We start from the raw sequence: 27872 nt of genomic DNA, 5'->3' as shown, positions 1-27872 counted from the left end.
CGACTGCACACCGCACTGACACAGAGAGGAGCGACCGATCCTTGAAGCTCCCAACCAGGCGAGGCCCACTGCAGCATCCGTCCAAGAGGGATTACTGGTGTTTTTATTTCTTTCCCCTCAAGCTTGGCTTATAAAGGTGGAATCGGACGAAACATGTCTTATCAAGGAAAAAAGAACATCCCAAAGATCACAGTGAGTAAAAAAAAATTAAAAAATAAATAAATAAAAAAGAAGAGTTATTTCTGCTTCACTGGCTGCAGGAACTTTGATGAAGGTAAATCTCTGCAATGGGTTTTTTGCATCAGTGGCGCACAGACATCATCGACAGGAGCTGAAAAATTGCGCTTTTCCGAGGTTGGGACTGCAGGAAAGGGAGAAAAAAAATGCGCACAATGAAAATGGCATGACTGGCTACCATAGTGACAGACAGCCAGGGAGAAAAAAAGGCGTTTTCTTAAAGGTGTCCTGCATCTTCTTTGTTGAGGGGATCCATGCCGTGCCGAGCCGGCTCGCCCATAATAATAAAAAAGAAAAAAAAATCGCGTTAATCTCCTTGCAGGGACTTGTGCGCTCTGCAGCGCAAACATGTGGCTTTATGAATGGATCCTTTTAAAATTCACATGAAATATGCTCAATGCAATATGATTTTTTTTCCCCCCACATGAAATTGCATCTTATTTTCGTCAAAAATGATAAAAAGAGATAATATCCATAGTGAAAATGCGCATGATGTTCGAGTCACAATTCTCCAATTCTGGCAAGAATGTGTTACCTTTATGAAGAGGATTGGGGCCTAATTGATCTCACAAGGGAGGATCATTAGCAGGAATCTTATGGCTCATTTTTTTTTTTTGAGACTCCTTCCTTCATTTAATATTTTAATGTACACTGCATTTACTCAGATACTTCAAATAATTACATTATATTCTAAATATTAATGTCCTGTGACTGTGATCACAGCTAAAATCAGCTAAAATAAATGGTGCAAAACCTGCATGCTTTGTACACAATCTAATAATTTATACAGAATAATCTTCTTTATCTCACTGCTGATAATTAGACCACCACAGACATGGCTGGTGTTGCACGCTGGTGCAGCAGAAAGTGAGAGGGAGAGGTAGAAATGGAGAGGGTGGGAGAGGGAGGGGGGGACAATACACACCCATCTGAGATGAGAGGCGATAAGGCGTTTGTGTCCCTGCATCTCAAGGCGGAGAAAGATTCAGATTTGTGAGAGTTGAGGGTTGAATCCAGGGCAGGCCTGTGTTACTCAGCAAGCCAGCTGGGTTTTGGTGTGTGTTACAACTGGAGAAAAACCCCACTCTCGCTCCCACACCCACCATGGCACTCCTCTCCAATGTGTGTGTGTGTGTGTGTGTGTGTGTGTGTGTGTGTGTGTGTGTGTGTGTGTGTGTGTGTGTGTGTGTGTGTGTGTGTGTGTGTGTGTGTGTTTGAGAGAGAGAGAGAGTCTGAGATGCCTGCCGTCTTGTCTTCATTGTTGCGGCCCGGCCTGCAGTCAGGGGTGTGGGAGACACAGCCTTTGTCTCATCCCCACAGCTGATTTTTCACCACAGGGGGATTTTGGGGAAGACGAAGCAGCTCTGTCCTGTCGAGGTCTTCACCTCTGTCCTCCTGTTTTGAGTATGGCCAAAAAGACGAGAAGTTAGCGCTGCATGTTTTACAGAGGCATCTGGGATTGGATTTTTTTCCCGTTCTCTTCAGGCCTCTTATTAGTGATAGGTACTTCAACAGAGTCATTTCATACTACTTTAGCTCACAGGGGAGTAAGTGATGAGGTCATGAACCACAGACAGAATCAATTTCTCTCAAAAGATGTCACTGGTATTCTTCGGGGCTGTTTCCTTTTCCAAATATGACCTTTTGAGGTCATTTTGTGACATTAAGAGTCTTTTGCGAGTTCAAAAAGATACTTGAGTCAACTAGTGTGGAATGCAAAGACAGAATAGCTCCTTTCAGCAAACGCCATCATGCCGCCTTAGACACAACTACAGTAATTTATAAGGTGGCATTATTTCAGTAGCTGCATCATAGTGGAGGTCAGGGTGGATGGTTGAGTCAACAAACAATCAGGGCCACCCGTAGGAGAGGTTAAAAAAAAACTGAGTCTCGCCACAGCCTGTCTCAAACGTCAACTGCACAGTTCATGCCGTAACCATAGTGACGAAAGTCTCCCTAACCTCCGTAAAGTAGTAATTTTGACACAAAACCATGATCTTTACCTCAACCGAGTTGTTTTTGTGCCTCAGCCCGACCAAACCTCAACCGCAACGTCATACAATGAGCTTCATTTATCAGCAACACTCAGGTACGGTTTCTCTACGTGTCTTTTACCCAGCCTGCTGGAAGCGTGACCTCATGCGATCACTGTTTTAAAGAAGAGAAAAATCTGCATTCTTCGATTGTAAAGTTAAATGAGCTGATGTCACATTGGTTTGATGAAAGAACGCTAAACATGATGTTCATTGTCAGAGGTAATACATCATGTCCTGACTGATGCCTCCAAACTGATTGTGGCCTGTTGGGCCGTCATTGGACAAGCAGACTATTCCAGTCCACTCCTTCCATATGGTAATAATTGTTGTTTTTATGTAATTTATATATTTTTCAGTTTGAAACCATTAGATTTATGAAGGTGTTTATTTAATCTTCTTAATAATACACAGTGCAATGTATTTTATGTTGTTCACATTGGTCCTAGATTATCACTGAAAGCAGTCCATAATATATGTCAGAACTTTGAAAAATCAAAGATTTGAGAAGGATATTTGACATCACAGCAACAACAGTATTTGTGCATCTCCATGAAAAACAGGTATTTCTTCATGGTGCACTGCATAAGACTATCAAGGTATTTCTTTAGCCAAGCCTACATGGGTTAAAAAAAACCAAAAACTGCAGTATTTCTTTATACATAGAAGTGACGTCATTAAAAATGTCTGCACAAGCATTGTATTGTGTGAGTGGTTTGAATGAGACAAGTGGTATATCACTCCTCTGCATTTCTGGGCGCGGTTGACCAGTTTGATTCCCATTTCCCTGCTTCATGAATCACCCCATTACAGAAAATAGCTTCTTTTATACTTTACTAGTTAATATACTTACAAAAAAAAGACATGTCAGCCCAGTGGAGAGATTTATCACATGGACATAAAGACCATACATAATGACACAGAACCTGTTTCAACCCCTCCTTTCCAAACAGACTTATTCCTCTTGCCTGTGTGTTTTATTCCAGCTGTTTTTCTATGTCTGCCCTCTGCCAGAGTGACTGTCAGATTTCTAGGTGTGGTTCTTCCCTTCGCTCATACCCACTCACAGTAGCCTCAGTGTTGTTCCAGGCTGGTACATGTCATCAGTAATCCCCTCCAGCTGGAATGAGCATCTGTGGGCATGAAAACAGGGCCTGCAGACTGCAGCTCTGCCCGGGAAATGAAACCCCGCTCCCCCTCTTGACGCACCGCGACGCGGGGCTCCGCTACATCAGACCACGCCGGATGCAGCCAAATGCAGACAAAACACCCCGTGGCTAACACCCCCCCCCCCCCCCCCACACACACACACACACACACACACACACACATTGTACAGGGACTAACCATGGAAACGGACATACAGGAAAACACAGACCCTGAATGTGTGAGACACACGCTTCAAACTCGGCCGTACACACAAACAGACCTCTCGACTGAGGAAGTCTATAATTCAACCTGTCTTGACTCAATCGGAGCCAGATTACGTTTTTTATTTAATCCCCATGGTTACAGGGTTACACGACTCCAGCCTATCACAAGATCAACATTCCAGATGAGCAGGATCTCTCTCATGAGGCGTGTTGGCAGGGGCTTCCAAAATTCATTTAGATGGATAAGTTTCGTTGTTTTCAGTTTTCCAGAATGTGGGGGCGGCGGGGGGGGGGGGGGGGGGGGGGGGATCTTTTGCAGTTTTGGGTGAATAAGTAAATATTTTTGATTGCTTGGCAACGGGGCCGCATATGTTCACATTCAATGAGACTTCTCTCATCCATCGGTCTCTCCTCCTCCACCCACTCCAGGGTCTGTGTCACAGGCCACGGAGGTCTCCTCTCATAGCCTCCTCCCACCTCCTCTGACCTGCTTTGTAGCTGCAGACTTTTCCACAACCGTTCCCTCTTATTAAGCGTCCGTGGAGTGGCTATTAGTAAATTGCGTCCCAGATTTGGAACGCCTCCCCCTCCAGTCTGGTGAAAGTGGAAAGTAGATGTCAGTGGATATCGGCGTAGTAGCACCAGAGCAACATCCTGTCATCTATTTGTGATTACTGCTGGCTTCTGTAACAGAGAATGACAGCTTCCTGTACAGCGAGGGTCTTTTTTTACATTTTTATTTTTAGCGCTTTGTTTGTCCTTATAAGTGGAATGACACTTTTTTTCTTTTTTCTCCTTGAGGCCTCGTTTTACTTTGTTGCTAAAAACGAGACAAATAAGCTTGGCAGCACCTATGAAAAGATGATGTTGGAACAGATAAAACGATCTCACGACCAACCTCGGGCCTAAAAATACACACAGAGTGAAGTAAGTGGAGCACCCATAGGAAATAGTTTCATGTTCATGGAATCTGTTTAATTTATGCAGTGGAATTTAAAATACATAGACTGACCTTCTAGGTTGACTCCAGACCGTTTTGATTTTTCTGGGATGTTTGTCTTGAAACTAATCCTTTACAAACTGTCCTGATTTTGGCAGCTTAGTCAACTGAATCCTTCGCTCTTTAACCACCACCAAATCATTCAGAATGGGATGCAGTCACGCACAAGCGCCACAAAATAGTGTTTACATTCTTGCTCCAAAACACACAAACAGACAGAGTTAGTATATACAATACATTTTCTATTTTTTTTATTTTGTTTTCATCCCAACTAACTTGTGAGAAGAAAAAGTAGATATTTTATATATATATATATTCGACTCTGCTTTGTGATGGTGCTTTAGTATTTTAGATGTTTTTAAGTAACAGAGCTGCAACTTGCTAAGTGTAAATGATAACATCTTTTGGCATAAAGTCATGAGAATTAATGAAAACTCAGAGTTTGAGATGGAAATATTTAAGTTTAAGGCAAAAATAAGCTCTGTGTATCTTTGTACAGTTGTATGCTGTTTTCCTGATGTGCAGCTACTGTAGATGATCCATATATTTCCTCCCCTTTAGAAAGCGGCCGCTCTAATAGTGAAAGTGATTGACAAATGAGGACATGGCCAGTGACCCTGGAAGGTCAGACCAAATCAGGATCAACATCATCACTGATGCTTTGAGCAAATACTCCCGACTCAAGGTCAAATCATGTATTACACTCAAAATTGTGTTTGCTCTCCCCTCGATTAGATTCAATAAAAATAAAAAAAGATGAATAGTGGGATTTGTCTGTGCTGATTCAAGATAATGAGCGAGGGAAGTAAAAATTCAAGCGCTGTATCAGGCTGGATCCTGGTTTTCTGTTGTACGGGGAATAAAATGAACAACATCCAAATGTATGACTAAAGAAATAAAAAAAACTGTTTATCTTGTTGTGAAAGGGAGTGACAGGTCGGTTCTTCTGTGAATCCTTCACCACTGAGAAATTTAAGAGAATCACTGGGTGTGAAGAGATTATGTCAGGTTCATTGTTTTCTCTTCCCCATAGAATCTGTGAACAAAAGATCATTGTTTGGATGAGCGGGTTATCAGGTTTGCAAATTAAATACAATTAGGGGCATCATGTTGTAATTTACATGGAATTTTTTTTAATCTTTAAAAATATGTTTAAATGACACAGTGATGAATGCCAATTTGGACGTTTATCTTCCAAGTGGATGTGAAATGGACACAGGTTGTCTAGTTTGTGTAACTTGGCCCAAAATTATCTCAAATCTGTGTGCATTGTGGTAAATACACAGATTTGTTGGAGTCATATCTGTGAAAACCGGTGACGTGTTTACACAAAGCTTGTATGTGTCCAGTCCCAAAGTGGGCTTCTATTTATCCTGGGAAGTGTTTCTCTTGTTTTCCATCAAAACCTAATTGGCTCCATGTCCGTCATCAATTTGAATATTACAATTACCTAAAAACCACCATCTTGAAACGTTATGAAGTGATGGAATCTACTCTGGAAATGAAGGCGAGGTTAGCAAATACCACATGAGCCGCTGCCATACGATCATTCATGTCTCAACCGAGGCTGCAACCAACATTCAGAGAGCATTATGGCCGTGGTCTGTATTTATTATGTGCATGATACTGTCTTGATAATGATGTAACAAGTGGTTAGGTTTCCCCCCGCTTTAACCACGTAATAGCACAGATAATTTCACTCCAACAATGTCACAGACAGTAAGAGTTGCGTTTTCTTTTGGGGGACAGGGCGGGGTGGAGGGGGGGGGGGGGGGTCCAATGACACATGGATGGACTGAGATGATAAAGCACTTCCTGTTAAGACGGAACTTTCAACAAGAAGAACATTTTGAGGTTTTATTTTTCAATAAAATAGTGGCGGCGATTCTGATGTCATTCCTGGGAGAGAAAAAAAAGAACCTCTGAATCATGGATACATTCTGACACAATAAATAGTGTTCTTGCACATGCTGGCCACAAAGAGACTGCGCTGGCGTTTGGAAACGTGGTGTCACAGGATGGATGGATATGTTCAAATGATATGTGTAGGGTTCGACTGTTTGTGGCTGCATGAGGCGAGCTGTGAGGAATGTGAGGGCTTGATGCCGTTTGTCACAGACTATATTAAAATAGAAACATCATAAATGTTCAGTTTACACTTGAATTAGTGAGGAGATGTCACGAAGGTCTTCTCTGTTGGAATATCTGTTGACTTTAGTGAAGAGACTGAACCGGAACTTGCCCCCAATAATGTGCGAGTACCTTGCATGGAAGCTATTGTTAAGTGTTTGAATGACTGTGTTGTAGCATGTGAAGCCCACCACACAGTTTTTGCACAATATCTGTAAAGTCCATCTGCATGGTGATGCCAAATGATTTTAACTTTCGTATATTTTTATCTTTCTGAATGTGCTATTGGTTTGAAATACTCAAAATACCATCCACTGACTGTAAATTAATCTAGTGTTTTTGCTATCTTCCGTAGCCATGAGCAAAAACTGAATTGTAATCTAAACTGCAATCCATTGATTGTTCAATGACAAAAAAAACAAACCAAAACAGGATGGCATAAATAGTGTGAGACAGACCCAGAGAGTGGGAGAGACTGCTGAATCACTGGAATGCATCCATGCATGAGGACACGCCCCTCACTGCAGTATTGAAAATCAGATAATAGCACCTGAGAGTGGGTCAGTATTGCTGAGTTGTGCTTCATCAAAGTATCAGTCACCCATATGATATCTGCTATGGTAATCAATCATTCAATCTTTTCATATATCAATTAATTATTTGAATACCAGGATGAGAGCCAAAGAATAATGGCATTGTTTTGTCCAATCAGCATTGTACAACATAGGAGTGTTTAGTTTATTGGTGTGAGACTATGGATTTGTAATTTTCTTTTACGTATATTGATCCAGTTTTTGTCTTTAGCCTGTGGAGACACACTTGTCTTTGCTTTAGCTCAGTCTGGCCTGCCCATTGCAGGTTTTTAAAGAGACTCCATGTAGTTTGTCTTCTGCAGAAGAGCAATAATAAGTCAAGTTCATTGATAAAACAGTTTTCAAATGTTTTGTAATTTCAAGAATTCTTTGGATTTCTTGCCTCCTCTGACCAGATTATTCACATTTCTTCATATTCTTCCTATATTCTTGTTCATATTATTTACAATATATTCAAATTAAATTAAAACCACGGAACGGTATTACTAGTTTGAATATTAAAAGCTGGATTTGGCCTTTTGCTCGATTCACCAACTGATGGATGTGCTGCTTTAACTACCAGGGCTTAATAAAGTGGTTTGAGGTTTACTCCCTGTTCAAACGTCAAGCAACCGTTGGAGTCGCAGCGCTGTTCTTTGGAAAGCTTCGTCTCTGAGGCAATGAGCGGCAGTTTGAGAGCTCCACAGTATGATCTCCAGCTGCAGATGACTGTGTGCTGTAATGTGTTGCTTCAGGGTGTGGTTGCTTGGGAAGGCTCTGGGCTGTTTCCCCACCACTCCATCAACTCTGCCACATATACACAAACTCACACAGACAAGCCTGCAATGTGTGCGGCTATGAGCTCAGCAGATAATGTGCTTCCATCTCTTCATGTACACAACTGCAACCTGCAACTGCGATTCCCCCTTTGTTTTCCTGATGCGAGGGAAACGGCTGCTGTTCATTATGATGATGAAACTCAGCGTCCAGAGCCAGGAGTGTAAACCGCCGGGCTGATGGGAAATGTGGGTGTCTGTGTCTCCAAGCAAAGTGAGGAGAAACGAGTCCTATGATTTTCTAACGTGCGGATGCTTAAATGAGTTTATAATTGTTTACCATACAGCCTGGTTTGGAAAACAAAAGAGCTGTGGTATGTAGAGGAATCTTAAAGAGAAATCTAGTATCTTTTTTATTTTTTCATTCGGTTGTATAAAGCATCAGACTGAGCCAGTTGTCTTCCAGCCCCCAAAATCGGTGGTTCAATCCCCCAAAGTGTCCTCGTGCAAGACACTGAACCCACAAGTGCTCCAATTGAACAGTGTCTTCTTGAGACTCCTAAATAATAATCTGCTATATAATTTGATTCCATCTAAAATTTATAGATCCCCTAAAACCGAAAGAAACTTTAAATTTCCTGGAGGTCTTTTTTTTCTGGGCAATTATACCAGCAGATGTGGAAATTTTTGCTTCAGTAATGTAGATTATTCACATATCCAGTTTAATTCGGTTACTAAAATCAATTTTGGTATCTTCAGTCAGATGCATGCAGGAAATTGACCATGTGTAACGTGTGAGCCGCCTGGAAATCTGAGCTGCAGCATGAAATCTGCTGGGAGAACAAATTCCCCCCTTCATGCGCATGAACATGATGTAATGTGTGAAGATGGAATCCATGGCAAGAGCTGCAGCAGAGAACAGCACAGTTTTCGAGGTATCAGCTAGGCAATAAGGTTATCATCATACTTATACTGCACATTTCCATTAATGTACAACAAGGCATTGCTGAGACTTTCACTATTAAAGACTTAAGTCATTTTGAACAGGTTTCTCCAGGTTAGGGTTGAGGACGGTGTTGCCTGTCCCAGCATTTGGTGGAAGTTACAGTCCATCAGAGGCAGACACAGGGACAAAGTTCAAATTTGCACATCAAGTATTAAACCCAGAAACATAAATGCTCTAACTGTGAGAAAACATTGCCAACCGAACCACTGCAACATAATACTGCCCTAATGTCAGATTTTATTGCACTTCAGATATCACAGTGTTTTGTAGTTTTTATTTGGATTGGCTGCTTATCCCCTCCTGCCTTTACCCATATTGGCTCCAGGACTCGATGACTCTGATAGAGCCGTATAAAAAATAGATGGATTATTTGCTCATGCACATCAAAAATACGCTGCTTAATGACATTTTCAGCCGTCGTTACGGTTCACTAGATTTGGTCTGTTGGATCGCTGGATTATGTTAAGAAAGTAACATCCGCAGTTAGCATTGTTGCATAACAAAATCTGGATGAGCATGTTTAGGATGTTAATCCATGATCAGTCCTTAAAAGCAGCTTCTGTTCTGATTCCTGCAGCAAACTGTCAATCTTCCAGATGACATCACTTTGACTGCAGTGGGGGAAAATGTCCCCTCAGTTATCAGTGGTTTTACAGGGCAGGTGGACCTCCAGGGTGGCCCATATATAAACCTCTGGGTAATGTAATCCTACGACAACAATGATAGACATGGTAGTGAGAAAATTAATGAATGAATGAATGGATGAATGAATGAATGCAACACTGTTCATCTCCTCTGAGTGGAAAATGGAAATATCTAACAACAGAGAGAGAAGTATTGTCTGTGTCCTTGCATCGTGAACTGTCCTCTATCAGATATTTATATTTGCTTGATGTTTCTGCCAGAATGATTTTATCTCATGAGAATGGATTGGTATTGTAATGTTTTTTTGCTGATTCTCCTCCCCTCCATCTTTTCACAGAGCGACAGGCTTCTGATCAAAGGCGGGAGGATTGTGAATGATGACCAGTCTTTCCATGCTGATATCTACATGGAGGATGGCGTCATTAAGTAAGTCCTTTACTACCGTGTTTTATTTTTCTCATCTGCTTTCATCCCGACTCAGTCAGATCTATTATCCACTTTTTGTCTGGGTTTATCTTAACTGGTCCTTCTCCTTCAGGTTTTAATAGATTTTGATCACTCTTTATTATAAAGCTTTTTTTCTCTCTTCGGGGTAGGGATAGCTGTGTAGAGGAAATTAATTATTCCTGGTATGTGCGTTAAATGTTGCGTAAAATCACTGCTTCTCATAGATCACCTGGAGAGAAATTGATTTAGCTTTCAGTCTTTGTTGTACAGATGCGCAAAACATCTCTTGGAAGAAGACAAGTGCATGAACTACTTACAGCTTACAATAGAATAGAATAGAATAGAATAGAATAGAATAGAATAGAATTAGAATAGACATACTTTACTAATCCCAGAGGGAAATTCTTGTAGCATACCTCCACGCAGAAAAGGACATAGAAGAAATAGCATAGAAGTTAAAATGTCAGTATGATGCAGTGATGGTTTCTTAATTGTCTATGCCAGAACCTTTTGTTAAAATGTTGTTGAGAAGTAAGTTTCTGCATCAATGCATTACCTGTATATTTAAAAATAAAAAAGTTGAAATCAGTTATTATCAGCTTATTAGTGTTTGATGTAACTTTTTATTAAGCATGCCCCTCAGCACGAACAGAAAGCGCTCGTATTGAAGATCACAATAAGTGAATCATGTAGTCTGTAATAGATTGAAGAAGAAAAATGGTAGTTGTTTGGTTTGGTCATTTAAGCTGCTGGGTGAGGTAATGGTTCGTCATTCGTTTGATGTGCACTCATTTCTCTCTCCACCCAACTGGACTAGGCTGCGGAGTTTTGGTGTGAATTCCTCTCTGTATCACCCTGAATCAGTCTCCCTCACCCTCATGTACTCCCACCACCCCCTCCCCCTTATTCTGCTCCAACTCTATTTTCCAATTATAGGCTCTTTGTCCCTTTTGCCCCTTTAGTGAGGCAGCTCTGAGAGAGGCGCCCACAGAAAGCCTGGTGTTGCATAATAAACACCCAGATGCCTCTGCACTGTTGGCAGACTCACAGGGGACATTGGCTACTGCTTGTCTTTCTGTCTGGGGTTTCTCCTCTATAAAGTCTGAACAACAGGACTTTCTCTCTTCAGTGGGGTTGAAAGGTTGATGTGTTGACATGGTGACAATTTGCTGCTTCACGCTTGGCTACATTTATGTATTTATTTATTTATTTATTTTTACAGCTAAAACAGTTGCCATTCCTTGATTCACTTAATTTATGTTTGATCTTTGTTTTTCTTCCGACTGATGCCAAATTGTAAGAATGGCAAACATACAGTGGGCAGCAAATTCACAACTTTTACTTTGATTGTTTCAAGACATTTCATTTCATTACTCCATTAAAATGTAGTACTTATTTTCAGAACATTATTACTTTACTTGAAGAAAGCAGATGCAGAAAAAAATGTTTGTTTTGGGGTTTGTTTTATCAAAAGTCCTCATATATACTTTAAATGTAGAAGCATCTCCAATGTAATTAACTGTTGGGTTCAGGAAATGCATAAATGTTGCTTTGTACCACCGTGAGTTGCTTCGTCATTTCAACAATATGTAACCTCGACAGGCAGATCGGTGACAACCTGATCGTGCCTGGTGGCGTGAAGACCATTGAGGCCAACGGAAAAATGGTGATCCCCGGTGGCATTGACATCCACACCCACTTCCAGATGCCTTACCGTGGAACCACCACCGTGGATGACTTCGCTCAGGGATCAAAGTCTGCTCTCGCTGGCGGCACGACCATGATCGGTAAGCACTGTAGGGAAGGTCATCCTCCTAAAGCTCAGCTTTTTCTTCCAAGGTAATACCAGAACTAAAAGTTGTTGTCATTAAGGGGAAGAAGGGCTGAGACCCGACAAGGCAAATGAGAATGCAAGGGATTAGTTTTCAAAAGACAACCATACAAAAGATTAGGCGGCAGAATGAGTGTGTGTGTGTGTGTGTGTGTGTGTGTGTGTGTGTGTGTGTGTGTGTGTGTGTGTGTGTGTGTGTGTGTGTGTGTGTGTGTGTGTGTGTGTGTGTGTGTGTGTGTGGAGGGGGGGGTTATAGACAAACACCCCCCATGAAATTAGGGCACGAGGGTGTGTGTCTCTGCATCCTCGTCTTTGCATAGATTAGCTTTATGAGTGTGTTTGTGTGCTTCATGGAGGTTTTGAGTCTGCATGCTATCATAGGCAACAGCTGGTCGATGGCGGCTCCATTAATACTGTTCGTGTCTTTAGAGCTGGCTGCTGCTTGTTTGCCAGCGTTCAGACAGACTCAGCCGCAAACAGCCGTGCTACTGTAGTAAGCTCTATTCATGCGCTCCATTCACAGAGGGATTATATTCCAAGGCGCGACGTGTGAGAAAGTGGAAACGTGAACTGCCGCATAAGACTACTACTAGACCAAGTTGTGTTTGAGACCGCAAACTAAAAAAAACCAAGTAGTTTATATATCTGACTACACTGAAACAACAACACAGGGTTTTGTTCAATGTTCTCATGATTTTATTTTGGACCGTTTTTTTCTTGCCATATCCTATTAGCATAAGCAGATTGGGTTGTCTTTAATGAGATAAAGAAGGCAGCCAGGTGGCGAGCCAGCAGGAGGCCTTGTATTATTACAGCTGAGTAAGACCCACTAGGATATTTTGTGCAAAGTACTACTGTTATGTACATGGAAGATTTACACTGGGCATGAATGCATTCTAGTGAAAAAAAAACCCTGTATATTAATTTTAATAGACTGCACAGAGCCAACTGTGTGTTTTGTTTTAAGTATGCACACAAATCTTTGTGCTTTTAATCACACCTGCACGCACGCTGCACGTATCAAAAGTAGCACCATTTTGCTTCTTCACAACTCGTGTCACTTGAGGTGCGACGAGGCTGATTCTTACTAACAGAACCCTGCAGATCTGAAGATACAGCAGATTATGTAAAACTAACTGTCCCATCCTGTCTTTGTCTATTTGATGCTCTCGTCTCCCTTAATTATCTATTTGATTTCACCTGTCACCCTGAAACCTTCACACACTTCCTTCACCCTCCCTGTCTGTCTTCATGCTGCTACATCCTCACCCGCACTATTTTTCCGTGTTCTTCAGTGGACCATGTGATCCCAGAGCCCGGCACCAGCCTGATGGAAGCCTTTGACCAGTGGAGGCAGTGGGCTGATGAGAAAGCCTGCTGTGACTACTCTCTGCATGTGGATATCACCCACTGGAACGACAGCGTGATGCAGGAGGTGGATAATCTCATCAAGGAGAAAGGTAGGCTGTGATATCAGTGCATATCAAGCAAGTACTTGTTTGTTTGGTTTTTTTTCTTTTTTGTAAGTTGCTTCTTAAAAAGATAACAGGAGGGTAATAACTCAATAAAAGGTTAATATACTTTTATTTAAAATTTCAATGTAAATGTCTGAGAGTAGCACACACACGCATGCATCACTAAAAGACACATTTTGGAAATTTAGTATAGGATGGCTCTCAGTGGTGACACGTTTGAACCTGAGCCAGGACTTTCTGTGTGGAGTTTGGATGGATGGATGTAGACGGAGTGTAGCACACGATAGTTTTTCTGCACAACATTCATTTCCTCAGTGTATTTTCACATTACCGTAGGTGTCGCTGCTTTATTTAATTGAAAACAAACCTGCCGTGAATGAATAGCTACTTTTGGAAAATGTCTCTCGTCCATTCAGATTTTTCAACTCACTCTTGATGAACTTTTTTTTTTTACAGGTGTGAATTCATTCCAGGTCTACATGGCTTTCAAGGACTACTACCAGATGAGCAACAGTGAGGTACAATAACTACAGCACACTTTGAAGGAAATGTTCCATTTCTTCAGTTATGGCTTCAAACAACAAACTCAAGCTTTGACTTCATTAACTCTTTAATTTTTCTGAACATGAAATGCAAAAACAATTAAATGGATCGTCTCCCTCGTGAGAACATGAGGGAGTTTGCATGTTCCTCCTAAAACCAAATGGTTAAAATTAAAATCATTAAATTAACTTTGGTGCAACTATGATAATATATAATGTTAAGGTTGAATTTACACCCAACAAATACTCCCAATTTTTAATGTTTGCGGCTCTGATTCGAAATGTAATGTCATATCATGCAACCAAAACATGACGAACACAATTTCACTGTGACATTATAGTTTTAAATATCTTTAGGTCATTCAAGTAGTCAGTTACCATCTAATCTTGGCTGTCAGTGCTACTTTTCCGAGAAAATAAAAAATTAAGAAACATTAACGCATGACACGATGTTCAAAACAGTTTGTTAAAGGAAAAACACGTCAGCCTTGAAGGTAATGTATGTACGGTATTCTGAGCCGGTGAGTCCTTCAAGTGCAGACGGTGTGAGGGAGAACTTGTGTAACATTTCTCATGCAGCCGTGGCTAATTATGTTGGTCAGAGGACCACATGAGGCAACTGAAATGCTGCAGCTTGAAGAACTGATGTAATGCAGCTCGCTAAGGAACCGTGGCACAGCAACATAACAACTGCAGCTCATCCCACACAACTTCCACCATTTCAGGAGACCACACACAGTAATTGCTGTGTGTCTTGGTCGACATCATGTAAATTGTGGGTCTCTTTTAAACTGTGGCTCATGGGTGACCCCGCAGTTTTATAAGGAGTGTCTTGTTCTTCTGCATACAAAGCTGTGCAGCCTTAACTTAAAAAAAAAAAAAAAATGTTTTCATTCTCTTTTTCTCATGTAGCTTTATGAGATCTTCACCTTTCTGGCAGAGAGAGGAGGCATTGCTCAGGTCCATGCTGAAAATGGAGAAATCATTGCCGAGGTAAAAAAAAAAAAAAAAAACCAGTAAAAATGATCTTCTTTGCAATGCTCTGTTTAATAACCTGTCCCACGTCCAACTCTGTCATCTGCTTTTGTTTACTGTGATTTATTTTGCTCGAGTTCACTTGAGTTCACCTTTTTAGTCTTATCATAGTCCATCTCCACTGCTTACAGACTAAACATGCTGTCCTGCATGAGAGGGAGAGTGGGCTTCCTGTACGCCAGTAATGTGTGGGTGTACTTTATATTGAACTGTGCTATACTGGGGATAAATGAAAGGGAATCAGTTGAACTACTTTGGTAGATTGAGAGGGTTTAGTGTTAGTCAGAGCTCCGGAGCGTGCCTGGATCCTGTCACTGCGTATCTACATGTGCATGTTGGAAGCTGATTCATAGCAAACCTCAGCCCTGCGATCCAGTCTGAAATCCAGACTTTGAAGGAGCCTGATTTTCATCAGTTGTGAGACCAGAAATATTTAGACTCCCAGATCATCTTATAGCTTTTGCTTCAGACCTATTTAGATAACGACGTCTCGGTTGGACCTGTGCGTGTGATCACACATCTGTTGTGCACCATGTTGCTATTAAGTGACAACCACCATGAATAAGGGATGAAACCAGATCTAAATCCGACTACAATGCGATGAACTCTCTCTCGTGTCAGGACTTAGTGCCTTTTTGTTACAAAAGAGGGAACTTGAGAAAGTTAGCCAAGTGATCATAATGTATGCCACACACAGAAAGACAAAAAGAAGTAGTCTGAATACAGTAAAAATCCCTGGATAAAATTCCACTTCATATCATGAAATGATCGTCCGAGTTTGAAACGCTGAGTCAAGCAGCTGACAGCCGACTTTTTGTGTGTTTATTTAACAGGAGCAGGCCCGGATGCTGCAGATGGGCATCACTGGACCAGAGGGACATGTGCTGAGCAGGCCAGAGGAGGTAGAACTCTCACATGCTCGATACAATCAAATATTATTTTGTGTGCATCTTTGAAAAACTCTGAATGTGCAGTTTTTGTTTTTTTTTCTTTTCAGAGATTGGTAGTGGAAACACACTTTAACTGCATGTAGACACACTCACACTGTCCATGACATTTTTGGCCTGGTCTTCATGCACACACACACATTGTTCTTGTTGCACACACATGTGGTTTCAGACACATTGTGAGGCGCGGGGTGAAAATGCTCTGGTTCCTCAATTGTTGCCGCTAATGTTTCTTTAACAAACAGCCACACTTTCAACTCAGCAACTCGTCTGCTGTTCGCTTGACGAGGACTTTCCATTCTGCGGTTGGATGGAAGAAATGTCATAGAGTTAAATGGAGTCTAAGGAATTAAAACCTAAAAATGGTTTAATTTGACCTAACTCGAGTATGAAAGTTGTGTTAATTCTTAATCGGGGTTCTTTTTAATTCTAATTATCTACTGGTCAGTGTCTGAACCCAATCACATGACTGGGTACTCTCGTCTGGCCACACACGTTCAAAGCTGTTCTTTCTTCCGATCTGGAAGGGCCATGTGGCACTCATCTGACTTCACTTTGGTTTATTTTAGCATTTGTTTGCTAATCTCATTAAATTACATTTTTGATCTGCCCTAATCCCGTGTAACCAAATAAATCTTAAACCCAGCTTCATTTTCAAATTACAAGTTTCCACTTGTCGTTTTGGTTAAAAAAGACTTATATCAAATAATAGAGCTTGAAAAACACATAATTTGCAGTGGTTGAGATATTTTAAGTGTATTTTACAACCCTAATGGAAAAAGCATTTGCGAGTCGACCATAATGTCCCCATTCCTCCATAGCTGGAAGCTGAGGCTGTGTTTCGTGCTGTCACCATCGCCAGCCAGACCAACTGTCCCCTCTATGTGACCCGCGTCATGAGCAAGAGTGCTGCTGACATCATCTCACAGGCCCGGAAAAAAGGTAAAAGGGCTGCGGTTTGACTGAGTCAGAGGTGAAATGAAATGCTTCATTATCAGCCAGCAACCATAAGAGTGTCAGACATGACAAGAGTAGCAAAGCATGTCATGTTGGCTCTGAGGTTGCAGGTAATGTAGTTTGAAACAAGGGTTTGTTGTGTAATCGGTGACTTTACTGGTGCGAAACACTGTTATAAATGTTGCTGTTGTTGTCAAGTCGAAATACTATTGTTCTCATTGTAATCTCATTATGTTTTGTAGTTAAGATGCCGAACAAACTATTTCTCACTGGGAAAAGCGGGTGTGACTCGAGAGGCTCTCTAGTTTTAATCATAAACTAGATACTTCAAATGAAATGGCACTTTTTTCTGAACTTTCACATCAAAATGAATTTCCTCTCAAACAGTTGGTAACATAATTCAGATGGTAGATCAGCCTGCATGGAAGAACAGGTTGAATTACAGCCGAGCTAAAGTAAAATGTAGTCATTGGCAGCACAGTTCATGTTCTGCAGACACTCTGATAAATGACAAATGCTTTCAGAGGGATTAAAAATGCTGGAGAATTAATCAGGCTTAATTGATGCAGGTCCCGGTGCTAGAATAAATCCAACATGCCCGACATGTGATAGTTTGCCACATTCTTTTTTTTTTTTTTACCCCCGACCCTTTCTTCCTCAGGAAATGTTGTGTTTGGGGAGCCAATCACAGCCAGCCTGGGGACTGACGGGACACACTACTGGAGCAAGAACTGGGCCAAAGCAGCTTCTTTTGTTACATCCCCTCCTCTCAGCCCTGATCCCACCACTCCAGACTATCTGAACACACTGCTGTCCAGGTATGTGACGACGCGCAGAAGACGAATAGTGTCTTCTGTGTTACCGAGCGAAATTTGATCAATAATTATGGTTGTGCAGTCGTAAGCTTGTACAAATGCAGCGGACATGATTCATCTGTTCAGTGTTGACTCCTTCCTGTGTCGCACTGCATGCTTGTGAGCAGGTGTGTGTGTGTGTCGAGCCCTTCAGTAGGAAAAATCACCTGCTGCCGTGTTGAGTGGAAGCGGTTGTTTTTTTTTCGAGTTAAGGTTAAGTTTAGTCTCTGGCTATATAATAAATCAGTTGTTACACAACAAATGGACTTCATCTGGTAAACGAGTTACTGCGTCATGTGGAAACAGGAAGCATTAGTAATGGTTGGAGCTCGAAGAACAAAGTTTGGCACGTTGCATGTTTCAGCGACTCCCGAGGCTTGTTCCATTTTGTTTTGCTTCCATTTTCTCCCAAGTAAACAAATGTTTTCTCCCTTGTTTGGAAACTGCTCTTGTGTACACACACACACACACACACACACACACACACACACACACACACACACACACACACACACACACACACACACACACACACACACACACACACACACACACACACACACACACACACACACACACACACACACACGCACACACACGCACACACACGAACAGAACACACACGCACACAGAGTTTGCGGTGCTGCCGCAACTTCACCTCTCTTGTTTCGTTGTCCTCCGTCCTCCAGTGGAGACCTGAGTGTGACCGGCAGTGCTCACTGCACCTTCAGCGTGGCCCAGAAGGCCATCGGCAAGGACGACTTCACTCAGATCCCCGAGGGCGTCAACGGAGTGGAGGAGAGGATGGCCCTCATCTGGGATAAAGCTGTGGTGAGGGCGACTTACATTGTTTCCTCCGGGGTTGGAGAATGAGAACTCAGAAAAGATGAAGGAATACTCAAAGAGGCACATGGAGATTTATTCTTGACTTTAATTTTCATCCACTTTTGATGTTCTGTATCGTTTTCCTCAGTTGAATCTACATTTCCCTCATCATTGCAGTTACCGTATTATTTTATCTGGCTTTCTTCTTTTCGTCCCATATCTATGCTTTTCCCAGCTTGTTCTCTCGCTCTTCTTGTTCTTTCTTAAATTCTCGCTCTCTTTTGTTGTATTTGGCAGGCTTATCATTTTCTTTGTGTTATTTTATCCCAGACTTTTCTATCTTAACATCTGGTTTTTCTTTCATACTTCACACTGCCCTCATTTTTCTTTTTTTTCTTCTTCTTCTTTTTTTGCTTATCAGCACATGCATCATTAGTTGGCTTGCATGTAGTCTTCCTGAGCTTGGCTCAATTTAAAAAAATTAAATCTCAGACTTTATCATACAGAGTACAACATTACAACCATATTTGGATTGATGGTTTGTAAATGTGTTTACCAGGCTAGCTATTTCCTCCTTCTTACAGTCCTTATTTACACATAGTCAGATGCTTTTTTCTGTTGTACTCACATTTCTTCGTGTAACAGACTTTTCTTTAGTCTTGATTATTGTTATGATGTCAGAGCTTTAATAATTGGAAAATTCATCAGTCAGATTTGAGAAAAAAACAAACCATTAAAGCCACTTAAGGCACTTAAAAAAATCTATTTCAAGAGAATTGCATGCCTTTCTTGCAAGATCTTTGTATTGTGTCCCCTCCTCTCTTCATACACTACATATGTGAAGTCAGGATGCAGAACTGGACTAAACCCAACTCTCAGAGATCAAAAGTAAAGAATCATGCTCATGTAGTACAGCAGTGATGTAAAGAGGTTTATGTTGAGCGCTCAGAAATCAATAACCTATTTCCTGTTGCTCTGCTCTTAGACCACAGGCAAGATGGACGAGAACATGTTTGTGGCCGTCACCAGCACTAATGCTGCCAAGATCCTGAACCTGTACCCCCGTAAGGGCCGGATCGCCGTGGGATCAGATGCCGACTTGGTCATCTGGGACACAGACTCTGTTCGCACCATCACAGCCAAGACACACAACTCGGTATGTGCAATGCTCAACAGCTGGATTTTCTAATTATTCTAAGTTTTGTCAGTCATATTCAACTTTCAACGGCAGTTTCACTCTTCCTTTACTATTGTGGAGTTTCTACGGTACCCTAATGTTGGAAATGAGAACTTCCCATTGGTTGGTCGACTTGAGAAATAGCTGAGTTGAAAATTGTTATTTTACAAACTGTATCTTTAAGTTATTCAATTCTTCATGATCAACTAAACACTGTTTAAATGGGAGCAATGTGCTCACTGAAATAAACTTCCTTCACCGAGACCTGAAATTCAGATCAGAATGAAGGTTGTGGGCCACTGGAGTCGATCCGAGCTGACTCTCGTGAAAGGGACGGTTCACCCGGGAGGGGTCGCCATTCTTTCACAGGACGGACACAGAAAGACAAATTGCGCACACTCTGATTCACACTTATATTGGCATGGTGAAGTTGTCCAACAACTGACATAAAGTGTGAAGTCACACCACTGGCCAACAGCTGAATGCTGATATGAGAGACAGAGAGAGAGAGAGAGAGAGAGAGAGAGAGAGAGAGAGACAGAGAGAGAGAGAGAGAGAGAGAGCGAGCACATTTTTGAACAGCTTCCAGAAAAACTCAGTTCCTCTGACCGGAAATGAATCCTCAGTGGATGTTCAGTCTTAGTACAACTCGCACTACTCTTGGCCCGTGACCAGCTCTCAATGTAAAGTTGAGCCTCGCTTAATTCCCCAAACCCTCATCAATGAAAAACCATGCAACTCGGATGTAAATCAGTCAAACAACTGTTAATCGACGAGAAATTTATGAGAGGTATAATCAAGAAGCACTTCTTTCCCTGTATTGCTTACACTTATACTCAAGATTGGAAAAAGAAGGTTTGAAGAATGTCATTCACAGGTCAAGATTTTGTTACATTTAATTGAGATATCTGAATACTTCATTGAAACCTCAAAGATTTTAGACATTCACATGTATTTGTGGTTGTAAAAAAAACAACCCCATGTCAAAAGTAGAGAATGGAATCAATAAATAATATGGACTGCTCATTTTTGTTCCATCCTCTTGATTTGAAATATGATTTGTGGCTTTTTTTCACCTAATCCCACACCGAGTGCTTTATTATGATGTGGTGGAAAGAACCAGATATGATTTCCATTCATTAATTTTCTTTCACACTTAACTCTACATTGCAGACAATCACCCACGCGCACATTCAAAGTTGCTGGTAATTTAGTCTCCAATTACCTGAAAGTCATGTTTTGGGAGGAAAAATCCCACTCAATGATACAAACTCCACAAAGAAAGCTGCAGATGGATTTCAACCAGGGATATTACACTGTGCATTACACTATATGTACTATTTTTTTTTATCCCCCCACCCCAAAAAAAAAAAGGAAAAGATGATTTGCACTGTGCACTGTACAACAGTCCCACATTTAATCCTTTCACACATATTTTACAGACACATTGTATATACAGCAAATCTGAGAGTAACGAGCCTCCTGCCACTGCACAGACATTAAAGGATCACACACAGGCGTCTCAGCAGTGAAAGGAAGTGTCCACACAGGAAATGAAAGCTTCAGCTGCCTGGGACAAATCCAGCTCACACAAATACATGCGTGAAGTCGGAAGGTAGATGAAACAGTATGTGAAGTCAAACCTGTCGATTTCAACTCATCTTGGTTAAAGACCTAATGGCAGAAGTTCTGTTGAAGGGAAAGAATAACATGCTGTCACTGGGTGGATGAGCAAAGTGAAACAGAGGGAAGAAAGACTAATGATATGCCTTCTCTAAATGTAGACTACATCCGCTGAGGATCCACGGCATCTTACATAATAAAGTCACCCTTTCATTTCCTGCTGGTTGTCCTTCCAGATAAAATAACAGAGGACAAGAGCGCCGCAGTTCAACGTTTCAATAAATCCACCTTAATGGATGGTTTGATACTCGAACGAAATAGGAGGAATTCTGTTTCCTCAGACACTTTGTGGGGGAATGTTTTCCAAAGAGGGAATCATCTCTTTGTTATCAGCGAGCCCACATCTGGTCTTGTTGCTGTCAACATGAAAATGCCTAGATGCTGCACAGGAGGCTGTTTGGATACACAGACGAGCAGAGGCAGCAGCAACAGGGACACACACACACACACACACACACACACACACACACACACACACACACACACACACACACACACACACACACACACACACACACACACACACACACACACACACAGAGTGAGAAACCCTCGGCTCAGTCATGACATCATGTTTTGCATGCAGAAGGTCTTAGTTATGTCCTGTTCTGGCCTGGATTTGGACGGCAGCAGAAAATGGGGCCGCGTGCAGAGGAAATAAGTAACAATGGAATGAGGGGAGGAGACCGTCCCAGATCACAAAGAGGCTGGGAAAAAAATAAAAAAATAAAAAAATTGGCACAACTGTAGTACCCATCCACAAGGTGGATGGGTACTACACACACACACACACATAGTTTAGATTACACAGATCAACCAATGATTAAGTGAGCGATGATAGATGAACAGCTGGAAAGATATATGCAGAGGGGATAAAGGAATGAGATAAAGAGCAAAAAAAGTGGAACGGCGAACAAAAGAAAGGAGTCACGGGGCAACTGGGCATCAGCAGCTGTTACTACACTGACAAGTGTAAGAAACAAGGTGATGAATGAGGAACAATTGGTAAGAGAGAGTGAGCATCAGGGAAGAAGTTCTATTTGTTGGATCTTCAGAAATTCTCAGTCAGTTTGTTTCTTTAGAGTAATGACTGAAGTTTAAGTATTTTAGTACAATGTGTTAGTGTGTTTTAGTGTGTTAATGTCAGTGGTGCAAATAGCTGTGGATTTGCCATTATTACAAAAACTTACTTGAGAAAATACAAAATGCTTTTCTATTCTATTCTATTCTATTCTATTTATTATATTATCTGTGTGTTTGCCAGGCTGCTGAATACAATGTCTTTGAGGGCATGGAGCTGCGTGGTGCCCCGCTGGTGGTGATATGCCAGGGCAAGATTGTTCTGGAAGAAGGAAACCTCCATGTCATCTCTGGAGTGGGCCGTTTCATCCCCTGTTCTTCCTACCCCGACTTCGCCTATAAGCGGATCAAAGCCAGGAAGCAGGTAAGCACTGGCTGTATGTTCTGTCCAGTCTGCTTCTTCATCACTGTGTTGGGGAGGAATAGGTGGAAACCAGCAAAATCCACCTCATAGCACCAATGTGTGTGGCTTCCAGTCTGGACGTGTGTTGTTGCTTTGCTCATCGCTCGCAGGATTACAGATACTTCCTCACACTACTATGTACCCCAAATAGTTAAACAGGCTACAAATGTGGTAAGACAAGACAGTTTGGGGCGATATGCGATGTAAATGTTATCAAGGTAAAACAAGAAAATGTGAAAAAGTCAATGTACCTAAATGATATAAAATTAATTGGGGAAAAAAAATTAGTATGAGGCATTTTAAAAACAAAGAACATCTACAAAGAACACTCACAATGAGCTCACAGTGAAAGTTTGCAGTTAAAAAGCCAGGGGAGATGAAGGAGTGAAAGTACGGAACAAAAGGTTTCGCCAATAAAATGTGATGTTGGGACGATACCGTAAATCTGACATCACTCCTCAAGGTTCAGCCACCGGGTGCTGGTTTTAAAAGCCGAACGCAACGTGAGATCCAATACATTGAGGGTGGTCGGTGCTTCGTCAACATGATTTTAGACACGAGACAGTGAGTTTTGGGTTTGGATAGCTTCCAAGGAGACCGACCACATGCAGTAAAAGTATTACAAGCACTCGTACGGTTTGACGTGTCGATCAAAAATAATACACGACGTTGCCAAGCAGGAAAAACCCTCAAGGTGAGACAATCCAAGACAAAGGCTCACGACTTTATTTAATGCTTTTACATTAGTGTTATTGCTCAGATTTGTAACTTTATCTCCTGTTGTGAAGTCATGAGTTGATTCCATGAAATTGATAAATGATAAAGGAGTTCTAAAATATAAGTGTCGAGTCGAGTGTTCTGTCAGCTGACCAGTGGGTTAAAACTTTAACTCCGTCGCAAAACAAACCTGCATTCGACCGTCGGTAATTGTCACATGTGTTAATATTTTATTACATGTGTGGCATATTGATAGATTGAAATATCCTGAAAAATTTATTGTAAAATTCAGATTGAATATTCTAAAATCTAAGCTAATGCTAAATTAAGTTCAGTATATAATGATGTACCCACGGTAATGTTTCTGTTATACAACAGAACGGAAACATAAAAGTGGAACGTTCCTTGTTTCTGCAAAGTTTAAGGAATCAATCCAACAAATAAAATGATCTCAATTAGGTATTTGATTTATAGCCACCTTGTTAGAAACCCAGCAATTCGCTCGTTTCCATTTTTCTTGTGGCCCCAGAAATCTCACAGCCTAACAATTTATTAATTTGCAGCTGGCTGCTGATGAGAAAGTGGAGCTGTAGTAACAGTGTGCTGTTTTTCTTGGGCGCACTCACTGTTATACTTTTTTTTTTTTTTTTTTTTTCACATACTTATTTTTTTTTTTTTTTATTCACAGATGTCTCTTCTTAACGTTTTACCGAGCTTCCAAGTTCCACTGAGTCACGCCACAAACGCAATGTCTTGTTCGCAGGCAGCGTTAACATTTTAGTCGGATTTGAAAGCTTACAAATACAGTATGTTGTTTTTCTTTTGCCGTAATCTGGAGCGGGGTTTGATTATGTATGTGTGTGTACGTGATTGTACATGCGTGTGTGTGCGTGTCTGTGTGTGTGTATATATCTTTGTTTGTGTGTCGGGGTATGTTTGTGTGAGTTTGTTTGTGTAAATCTGGAACTGGTTCCCGGCAGAAACGAGACTCTTTGAGAAATGCATACATAATTCAGACACAAACAGCAAAGTAATACTGAACATATGTGAACTCGGTTGCATCTAATTTCATGCTTTCAATAGCTCTGATCTTTCTCTTCTTTTATTGCCTTTTTGTGCATTTCTATATTTCCCTTCACCACCTCTGAATCCGTCTCTCCCTCGTCCTGCAGCTGGCCGTCCTCAGGGCCGTGCCCAGGGGAATGTACGACGGCCCCGTGTCCGAGTTCTCCATGTCCCGCGGCGGCACCCCCTCGGCTTCGGCGCGGACCTCTCCCACCAAGCAGCCTCTCAGAAACCTGCACCAGTCTGCATTTAGTCTAGCAGGTAACAACCCTGCACCATGCGGTGAGCCCGGCCTCTTATTAGAACCAACAAATCTCTTCTCTCCTCGCCCCCTTTCCGCCGCCTCTGGTCTGCGTTGGTTTCTCCCGAATGCACTAACATCAGTGGACCATGCATGTGCATTAGAGGAACTTCTTATGTCCGTTTGGCCAAAACTCCATGTTGTGAAGTTAGTTGTGGGATTTTTGCATGTTTCTTGCATTCCATTTGTGGTTCAAGTCCCCATGCAATCCAGAGCATAATCTAATCTAATCCAATCATCATTGATAATGTACATTGCATGCATATAATGATCACTGCTGTAAATTTTGCTTCTATGGGAAAAAGTATTTACACGCTATCTATGTGACAATTTGTCTGTTTATGGGTGTCATTCAGTTGGCTGCCTTTGACTTTGAATGCAGACAGGATTATATCAAATATTAAGTACACACTTAGTTGAACAATCCCGGATTTCTGCTTTTGCTGTGCTGTGATTTCGTATGATGTTAACATGACCCTAAATTAAAACCATACTTTTGTTATGTTACACAATTGTGATACAGAATTGTCTACAGTAATCCTGTTATGGAACATTTAAATATTTTTGTACATGTTGTTTCTGAGAATGATGTTTAGTTTTGAAGTGTTCTCTGAAAAAGGGGTAAAACCTGAAAAACACAAGCATGTTTATTCTGGAGGTTGAGTTGTAATGCAGTTTAATTTAGATGGATTATTTTGAGCATCATTGCCATAGTTTTGGCCACAAACAGTTGAAGTAAAGAACATTAAAAACACATTTTGGTCGTATGGAGTCCAGTAGCAGAGAGAACCCGAACTACAAAGTTGTCATTTGGTACTTTTTGAAGTGTTTTGTTTTTGTTTTTTTTGTTTTTTTAATCAAACTTGACAATACCATCCTAATACAGACTATACGAGCTTCTATTCTACAAACAAAAACTGATCTGGGGAATAAATGAGGCAGTCTGTTGAAGTCACTCTTTGTCCACCTTACTGCCCCATCGGTGCTATAAGCCATTGGCTCTATAGCAAATTGGGAAGCTATGCTAGATATGAATTTTGTCTCCATGCCCTTGAATATGAAACATTTGCAGCCGTGGTGTGTTTTAAGACAGCTCATCAAACGTGAGAGATCACAATGGGTATTTGCTTTTGACGTCTGCTCCATTGCACAGAGCAGCTGGTGGACGGTCTGATTGTGTCCATATTGTGTCAGCAGTAAATTAGCTTAAATTCAGATCTCCAATGTGAGAAATTGTGTTCCAATGAACTACTAAACAGTTTTAGCCTTTTACAGATGGTGTAATCGGGAACCAGATATCCAGGGTTTCTATCATTAAACAGTTCTGTCCTCTCTTGACAGTTTCAACGTGTCCATGTGAGAGCACAGCTGTATTCACCAAATGCATGTAGTTCATTTAGAGAGAGATAATACGTTTGGAAAGAAAGGACAACATAATTGTAGCTCTGACTCTTGAGATATCTTTACGAGCGTGGCTGGTGTGTGATACCTTACTGCTGTAAAAAGAAAATGACCTCCACTGGAAGGAATGTCCAAATTTGAGCCGGTGAATTTAAAGAGGAGTAATGCTGCTCCTGGTTTTCCCACCTTTCCTATTAATTACGTCTCACTGTGTCGTCTTGTGTGTGTCTGTCTGCATACATATGCGTTCTCTTCGGATGAGGTATATATCCTATATTTCGTTTTTATATATTTTCACCACCTGTAGAGTTGGTTTACTTTTCTGGAATGAAAAGTGGGGAGTTGTTTGGTTAGATACAGCATATAACAGGCTGACGTCATCCCTCTTTCCATTTATATACTCGCTGATAATTTGTTGCAGCAGATGACCTGGCTCATCTGCTGGAAAGACCTTTTTTTTTTTTTTTTTTGACAAACTATACAAATCTTTTGTTCATGTTTCAGCAGTATTCATACAGCACAAAGCCTGTTAAATATAACATCCCTGTCATTTCAGTCTGTGTTGGACAGAAGCGTCTCCTAGGAAACTTCTATGGCCTGGAAAATAATACTGTAGATTTATGACAACAGTTATTTTTTGGCTGTGTTAGCCTGGAAGAACAGAGTCAATTTAAAAAGTGTTGAAAAATGAAAGTGCTTGTTATTTTTTAGTGCACCTTTTCAAGTGCATGTCCTCCGTCTCACTGGATCTTTGTTCAAGATATCCACTTTTTTAAACTCGACAAACTTGAATCTTTTATACAGCTTCATTCAATTCATGGTTACTAGGCACGAGAAGAAAATAAAACAGAGTTGCATAAGTCTGAATATACCTGTCTATCACAGCTCCGGTCAATTTAGAATCTCAGATTAGCTTTAAATGCATATCTTTTCTCTATTTTGGAAGAGAAACTCCATATATGAACAGGGAGAACATGCAAACTACACTTTTACCATAGTGATAAACATAGGACTTTGAATTTAGTTTATCTAAACTGCAGTTTGTCTCATTTTGCACAGCTTTGAGGGTTTTTGTGCCATTTATAAGTCATTAAGGAGTAAATGGTGCTCTCTTTTCCCTGGATTTCTGTTTACCCCATTCTCCTCCTCCTGTACTCTCTTGTTTATTCGCATTTAACACTTATTTTTCACCTTTTGTCTTTGTCCAGGTCCCCCAATCCCAGATGACATTCCCATCAGGCCTGCAGGCCGGCGTATCGTAGTCCCCCCCGGCGGTCGCTCCAACATCACATCTCTCAGTTAAACAGCAAGCGGAGGAGGGGACACGTCCAAAAAAACCAACAGCCAGAGTGCAGGATTT

At 41.2% G+C, this 27872-nt stretch overlaps 1 protein-coding gene across 2 annotated transcripts; it reads left to right on the top strand.

Annotated features, from left to right (window-relative positions):
• Positions 1 to 27872, top strand: dpysl3 (dihydropyrimidinase like 3). 2 transcript variants are annotated; one of them, XM_080508758.1, is made up of 14 exons: positions 1 to 192; positions 10110 to 10198; positions 11822 to 12006; positions 13346 to 13510; positions 13982 to 14043; positions 14980 to 15060; positions 15936 to 16004; positions 16871 to 16991; positions 17668 to 17824; positions 18550 to 18691; positions 19671 to 19841; positions 22810 to 22989; positions 24918 to 25071; positions 27721 to 27872. In XM_080508758.1, exons 1-14 carry the CDS (start codon positions 154 to 156, stop codon positions 27813 to 27815), a joined length of 1710 nt encoding a protein of 569 aa, XP_080364884.1. In that variant the 5' UTR covers positions 1 to 153; the 3' UTR covers positions 27816 to 27872. The 2 variants fall into 2 exon arrangements, with proteins under 2 accessions (XP_080364884.1, XP_080364883.1); XM_080508757.1 differs by having other exon boundaries at positions 24918 to 25092.

The sequence above is a fragment of the Blennius ocellaris genome, assembly GCF_963422515.1.
Source record: "Blennius ocellaris genome assembly, chromosome: 14".
Classification (NCBI taxonomy): domain Eukaryota; kingdom Metazoa; phylum Chordata; class Actinopteri; order Blenniiformes; family Blenniidae; genus Blennius; species Blennius ocellaris.
This window is presented reverse-complemented; position numbering and strand designations above follow the sequence as displayed.